The sequence below is a fragment of the Lathyrus oleraceus genome, chromosome 3 (genome assembly GCF_024323335.1).
Source record: "Lathyrus oleraceus cultivar Zhongwan6 chromosome 3, CAAS_Psat_ZW6_1.0, whole genome shotgun sequence".
NCBI classification, from domain to species: domain Eukaryota; kingdom Viridiplantae; phylum Streptophyta; class Magnoliopsida; order Fabales; family Fabaceae; genus Lathyrus; species Lathyrus oleraceus.
The window spans coordinates 349,505,745-349,513,651 of record NC_066581.1 but is presented as its reverse complement, the minus strand read 5'-3'; the positions used below and the strand labels follow the sequence as shown (position 1 = coordinate 349,513,651).

At 34.7% G+C, this 7,907-nt stretch overlaps 1 protein-coding gene across 1 annotated transcript; it reads right to left on the bottom strand.

Moving 5' to 3' along the window:
- Window positions 1–4,584: 4,584 nt before the first annotated feature.
- Window positions 4,585–7,232, bottom strand: LOC127127615 (laccase-17). Its single transcript, XM_051056863.1, has 6 exons — window positions 7,068–7,232; window positions 6,839–6,990; window positions 6,493–6,737; window positions 6,279–6,407; window positions 5,203–6,171; window positions 4,585–4,953 (listed from the first exon to the last, which is right to left on the bottom strand). The coding sequence occupies exons 1-6, from the start codon at window positions 7,173–7,175 to the stop codon at window positions 4,823–4,825; spliced, it is 1,734 nt and encodes a 577-aa protein (XP_050912820.1). The 5' UTR covers window positions 7,176–7,232; the 3' UTR covers window positions 4,585–4,822.
- Between the last annotated feature and the right edge of the window lie 675 nt (window positions 7,233–7,907).

The window sequence follows — 7,907 nt, the reverse complement described above, 5'->3', positions numbered from 1 at the left end:
GTAAAAAAAGGCACAAAGAAAATCACAAAAAGCACAAGTGAATTCTATTTGGCCTAGCTTCAAACTTAGCAATTTGAACTTTGTTTTGCACGAAGCCCGAATTTTGCAATTACATGTCATTTTGCATTTTGGGACCACTTACACATGTGCAACTTACTCGTGACACCAAAATGCATGCAAATAAGCTGAAAACGACCATATTTCATCATCAATTCATGTTTTGCTCACCTGTTTTCACATGAGCACCATTTGACACATTTTCAACCCTAGCTCACACAATTTAAAGTCTATTTGGCATGTGTGAGCTTTTCATTTCATTTTCTATAAATAGGGGAGTCATTTGCCTTCATTTGCAAGCTTAAACAGCCAGAAAAATCTTGCCTCACTTGAACCCGGTATCACTTCAAAACCAGTTTGTGGTTTCTTCGATTCAAGCTCTTTCAACCTCAAATCTTTGTCCAAAAAGCTTTATCTTGCATTGTGCTTCCCATTTCTGCCATTGTTTACCTTCAAAGCTTCAGCTGGAAAGATAACTACGAGTTAAATCCTTGAGCAAAAAAGTTACCAGTCTCTTCGCATTGTTCCACTGATTAAAAGCCCTTTAATACCATTCATTTATCTTTTGTATTAGTCATTTAATTTTACTTTGAGCACTTATGCTCATTCATGTTCTTGACCAAAATTCTACCTGCTCAGAGCCATCAATGACTCTGATGCAGGAAGACATGAACGATGATGTGCTGCGAAGCTAACTTCATGCTTGAGTGTTACTAAAAACATGAGTTCATGATTTGTTGAAATCGAGCTCAAGGTTGAAGACGAAGTTTAACTGCACACATTTTTGTGCCAAGATTCAAACTCAACCAATCACATTGTGCCAACGCATTTTTTGAATTTCTTGACCGTTGGCGCCTTAATTCATTTATTTTATTTTTCTTTATCTTTTTCTTTTATTTAATTTCTTTTCCAATTAATTTATCAGTCAATTTTAATTCAATTTGATCCATTTTTTTTACGCAAGGCCTCTAAAAATATTTTGTATCATATACATTTTTCTCACATTTTTGTTAATAATTTTTGCATTTTTGGTTTTTTTTTTTAATTTTTTTTTGCAATTTATTTTTTAATCATTTTCAAGCCTTTTTGCATCCAACTTTTGAGAGATATTCATGTGTAATATTTGAGACTTTGTGTATTTTTCTTGGACATTTATTCATTGTTTTGCTTATGGTTTGGAATTTTCTCTTTGATTTCCCTTTTTAATCAATTTTAAATCCTTTTTATTCCATTTTTAATTCAAATTTTGTCATTCTTGTGACTTTTCTTGAGTGATTGCTTGGTTGATGAGATCTTCAACATTTTAAATAATTGATAGATGGTCCCTTGGTTGATTCAATCTTCTCTAATTCAATATGTTGATAGATGATCATTTGATCATATTTTTGACACTTTGAGTTATTGATAATTTATACCTTAGTGTAGCATATGTGTGAGTCCTTTGACTTGTTGATAGATGACCCCAATGTGAGGACTTGAATTTGCCTTCTAACATCTAACTTCAAACCTCTAACACTTTACATTCTTGCAATTTCTATTCTTGCAATTTACTTTTATGTATCATTCATCATCTCACTTCATACATTATTCATCTTATCTTGTTCATCTTATGCTTCTTATCTTATGCTTGGTTTGTTTGACAATCTCAATGTATCAAAACATGATAAAATGGATATACTTGATCCTTAAGACCCATTCTTGATTTGGAGCGATACTTTGGACTTTTGACTTAGGACTTAGACCTATGCTTGATTTGGAGTGACCTTGGACATCTTGACCTTCTGATCATTTACACCTTCTTCACCTGTTGAACTTTTGAACTTCTGATCTTGTCGTCTTGTTTGTTGTTCATTGCCTTATGTATCTACTTATCACATTCATTTTTTAGGTTAGCACACACATGATTTACTCTTGGGCTACCTAAAAATGAGACCTAGGCTAAGTACACTTTTGCAACCACATGGCTTACTCTTAAACTACCTAACAATGAGACCCTAAGCTAGTCCTTATATGATCATGCATTGTGTTTTATCCATCTTCTTCCCTTTGATTTAGCTTGACCAAATTACACTTGATCAACTAGATCTTTTGACTTCGCACACACACTCTTTGTCTTTGTCAAGTGACCATAACTCTATTGGTCACTTGATGGAACTTGTCTACGTCACCTTTGAGCTCAAGCTTCCTAACCAGTACAAGACCTCAAGCTCAAGTAAAGGCATCAACCATCTGCCTCATCCCCCACAATGCATCCCTGAGGATATGTTTCAACAAACTTGTCAGACATTGACAAGGATTGCATGTCATGAGCCTGAAGAAAAAGAGAAAGGGTGAGAGGGAGAATTCATATCCTCATTCTGAATATTTTGGGTACGGGACGAATGACCCAGTTGCTCAGAGTATTCACCTCTATTCACATACTTTAGTGCAATTCAAGTCAATTTCTTTACAAACCTTCTCCAGTAAGCAGCATTAGCAGAGCATTCTTGCACCAAACACCAACACCTTTGGACTTCCTTTTTTTCCTTTGGTCCAGACACCTTCCTTTGGTTAAGACCCCTTTCTTGGATCAATTCCTTTGGTCTGTCTTTTTAGTCTCTTTTCTTAGACAAATTCTCAATCACTTACCATGTTATTCTCATTGCTTTCGTAAGCCCCTGTCATGTTAGTCTCATTATCGTGACAGGTCCCTTGTGTATCACTTACCATGTTAGTCTCATTGCTTTCGTAAGTCCATGTCATGTTAGTCTCATTGCCTTGACAGGTCCATGGTGCATCTCTTACCATGTTAGTCTCATTGCTTTGGTAAGTCTCTGTCATGTTAGTCTCATTGCCTTGACAGGTCCTTTATGCATTACTTACCATGTTAGTCTCATTGCTTTGGTAAGTCCCTGTCATGTTAGCCTCATTGCCTTGACAAGTCCTTTGTGCATTTGTTTTCCATGTTAGTCTCAGTGCCTTGTCAAACCTCAACGTCTTTTTGTTTGTCTTTTAGCCTCATTTTCCTAGACATATTTCCCTTGCCTTCTTAGTCTTGTTGCTTAGGCAATCAACACTCTTTCAATTCAAACACTATTCAAACAATACTCTCTTTCTCTTTGACCACACCATTTATTGGTTAACGTCGCGCCTTTATTTCCTTATTTGGATAATCACCATATATTGGTTAATGCCACACTCTTTTGCACTCTAATCAATCATATCTTTCTTCCAGTCTTAGTCCTCTGAACTACGAAGCTCTAACTTTCTTATTGCACTATGAGGATACGTAGGCGTGAGGATGCGAATCCTTGGCGAACACTTTTATTTATTTTCCCCCTTTCTTTCTCTGGTTCCACGAACTACGAGGCTCTAACTTTCTCATTGCACTATAAGAATACGTAGGCATAAGGGCCATAATCCTTCTCGAGCACTCAGTCTCTAGCCCATTTTTTATTTTGCAGGTACATGAAGATAGCAACACCCATTCAAGCAATAGCAATCAAAACGGTTTCCATGGAGTACCATGGATGTGAGGGGTGCTAATACCTTCCCCTTGCAGAACTGACTTCCTTACCCGTTTCGCTTTTCCCTTGGGTTTTATCAATATTTTCCCTTCCCTCTTTGGGGATAAATAAAGTTCGGTGACGACTATGTTGTATGTTCGATCGTGCGACGCGTTCAGATATATTTTCAACTAACTTCAATGTCAACAACCAGACAAAACAACAAAGCACAAAAACTTACAATTTGAGAATGAGAAACAAAGAATCCACAAAAAAACCTAGTGCAGAGCGAACACGATATCTCTCTGGTAGTACCTTGCTTCAACAGTGAAAATGTAACACTAAGTCTCACAAACATTTTGTTCAAAAGTTAGCTTGATCCAATGGTTAACAAATCTAGAATCACTATTTTTTTTTACCATATTTGATAAAATTGAGAAAAACGCTTATCACTTCTTTTCTCACTAATATGTGATTTTCTCATCTCTTTTATCTCAATGTACTGACCGTATAATGAATATTTCTACTTAATATAAGCGAGACATTGGGTTAACATATTTGTGAAACAATTTTAAATATTTTGGGTTTCTCTTGATTCATTTATATAGAATTTAAAGTTTGAAAGTTTGAGAAACAATTGAGTAGAAAATATAATTTGTTTTTAAGAATTTTAGAGACTATTTTCTTGTAATTCATTTGTAATATTATGTAACAATTTTTTGAAAAAGTGAGTCGAAGAAATTGCTCTCTTCCTCAAAATAGATTGATTTGATCGAACCGAATAAAAAATATTTTTTGTATACTCGTCTTTTATCTTCATCTTATTTGTTGTGGATTTGTGAAAATTATTTGACACGTTAGTTTTTGTTCGAGACCGTTTATTTTAACAGTTATTGTAATTAATACTTTTTTTAGTTTTTCAACTAAAAATTCTTATTATGGTTGAATCTTTTAATTTTAGAGTAGATTCAAGTAGACTTATAATAATTGTCTTTGTAAATTAGAGGTAAATTTTGCATAAAACTGATTTATGAAACCTCCATTAAACTCTCCAACTCATAACTTTTCTAATGAATGTGACCATACATGAATCAAAACAATCACTACAAACAAATTGCCCAAAACTTTCTTCTTTTTTTGGGTACAAAATTCCTATGAAACAAACTAGTAATAAAAACAAGCAAAGAATGTGACAAAACTAAATCCAAAAAGCAGAATCAAATCCAACTCTAGCTAATCCAAAAACTGACAAAGAAAAATAACATCATGGCTAAATCTTTTCAACATTTGGGAAGATCAGAGGGTGGAGGGGGCAGCTTCTGATTTCGTCCTTTTCCATCCTGAACAACCCATGCCATTTTCAGTCCCCAACTTGTATGCACTTCTAGATGACAATGCATGAACCAAACACCTATTCATGTATCATCAGCAAAATATCAATCTCAGATACCAGAAACACGACAACGATACTAACATGTTGACACAAGTAATAATTTGAAAAAAATGAATAAATTAAACTTAATCACCAGTGTTGATGTCGGTTTCAGACACTGACAAACACAAACACATATTTTTTCAGAGGTTTCGGTACTTTAGAGACGGTTAGAAACATATGTATTGATTAAAAAAATGGACTTGAATCTTTTTAAATGCAACCCACCTGGATTATCTGCAAGGAATCTCAAAGCAACCCATCCACCAGATGGAACACCAGCAGTGTTTCTCTCAGGAGGATCAACCAGATTGAACTTAGAAGGGTCTTTCTTAGGGTCAAAGTTTCCATTCCCTTGACCTACAATAAAGAAGTTAAAGCCATGTAGATGCAATGGATGACTCTCAGCACCAATGATACTTGTATCCTGCAACACCAACTCCACTTTGGTATTGTATGGCAAAACCACAACCTTTGTTCCACTAGTTACCATGATGTTCTTCGGCGGTGTTCCGGTGTAATTGAATTTAAAAGGTGGATTAGAAGGAAAATCAGTAGTGAACACTCCTTTAGATTTGTTGAAAAAATGAGCTTGAAGTAAAGCAGTGTTTGGCATCACAAATGAAACATTGTTAATAGCTGCTGCTACCCTTGTGTTGTTAGGTCCTTGACATGCTTGGTTTTTTGAACATTGGCTAATTCCTAAACCAACTGTGAAGAAAAAGTGTCTGTCAACAGTTTTCGGAAGTTTTGCTGGAAATCTCGAATTCGCCAAACTACGAAACTTCTTGTTGAAGTTCATTGCAAAGACAGTGTCATTGAATTTAGGAAGTGCTGGTTTAAAAAGTTTAAGATTGTTATTGTTTGGTTTAGTGTTTGAATGTGAATGTTTCTTGTACTCCAAGAAACCAATTGCGGTTGTGTTGTCGAAAGATGCAGGACCTGTAGCATAAGGTCTTGAAGCTATGATGAATTTGGCATTTGGGGTTATGGATTTGGTTTTGAGAAGGACATTGGTGGTTTGGCCCGGCGTGATGAGCACGATGTTTGTTCTGAATGGCTTTACATAGACAGCATCGGCTTCAACAACATGGAGGGTGTGATTAGCAATGCTGAAAAACATCTCATCATTGAGTGCAGCATTGATTATTCTGAGTAGATATGTTTTTCCCGGCTGAACCTTGAGCTTGAAGGTATCTGCATTAATTGAATGTAACCATATGTGTTAGTCAGTGTCATGTTAATGTAAGACACTAATATATATCGTCAGACACGTTTTAAACTAGAGTTTTGATGCTACGTACCTTTAGCTGAACAGTTGTTGAGAGGACCCGGAAGGCCATTGATGGTGTGAGCGTCTGAGGTATTAGGTGCCAATCCTGTTTTTATTGCTTGATTAATAACAGCTTCTGTGTCTGCTTTCCACCATTCCCCTACCATGTTATCAAGGTTAACATTAACATACTAATATAGCAAATAAAAAATGTACACTTTATAGTAAGTAGAGTTCTAACTTACCTAATACAATGGGAACTTCTTTAAATGGATGAGGGAATGGATATGGAACATGTCTTTTGGGAAGAATGACAATAGAACCATGAAGAGTAGCTCTAAGCCATGAGATATGTGCATGCCACCACAATGTTCCTCTTTGACCTATGATTGTGAAGTTGTACACATAACTTTGGCCCGGAAGAATTGGACATTGTGTAATGTATGCAGGTCCGTCTGCCCAACCACTTCTTATTTGGCGAATTCCGTGCCTGAAAAAATATTTATCAAATCTTATACGTGTATTGACAATGTAAAATATATTAGATACCTAATCAAATTTTATAAAGGAGATATTTGTGTAAATTAATACCAATGAATCGAGATATTGTACTTCACGTGGTTAACCACTTTAATTACGACTCTGTCGCCTTCTCTTGCTATGATTCTAGGACCCGGAAATTGTCCATTAACCGTAACAATGCTTTTTGTTTGACAAAGCCTTGTTACATTTTGCATTTTGATCTGAAAAAAATAGAGTAAATTAATACCAACAAAATTTAATTAAATGCACACAAAAAGTTAAAATGCAATACACATACATTAAACTTGTAATGCCTTGTTGTTCTAACATGTTTTGCATGTGCTAGCTCTAGCAATATCCACAAAGCACATAACACAATCAACATTGCTTTCATGAAGCTTGACATTGTTCTAGTTTATTGTTTTTTGATTTGGATGGAGAAAACAGCAAAATGATGCAACTTATATAGTAAAGATTGATTTAGTTTGATTAGATAATTAGGTGATTGAAAATGAAGTATTACAAATTTGGTATAACTTGAGCAATAATGTTGCAAGCTTTATTCATCATGCCACTTGCTTAAGAGCATAGAGTATTTTTCAAGCTAGATTAAGATTTCATATTTTAGAACATCCTCTAACGATCTAACATCATTTTCCAAAAATGACCCTTATTGAAACAAGTTAACTATTTCACTAGATCTTAACTAAATCAACATAATAGATTGTTTTAATGTCATTTAATGAAAATTAATGGTTCATGTCAATAATGACTAATCAAAAATTGAATTCCGGCCGTCGGATTTTTGCTGCATTTACGCTTTCAAGCCTCTATCAAGCATTTGATTTTATTCACATAGTTTAAAAAATTAGATTTAATTTTTTCAAAATAATTAATTTTAAATTAGAACTGTTCGATCAAGATCAGACGTTTAGATCCGACTGAATGCATAAATACATAATGATAACATGAGAGAATTAAGGTCCGACAAATCAAATTAACTTTTGCATGTTTATATTTGGTGACATTGGAACAAATTAGGTAATCTAACCATTGATAATAGGTCAAGGGTCAATTTGGTCAAATCATATTATTATCCAATATTTTTCTTGTATAGTTGGAGTGAGGAATAAAATAA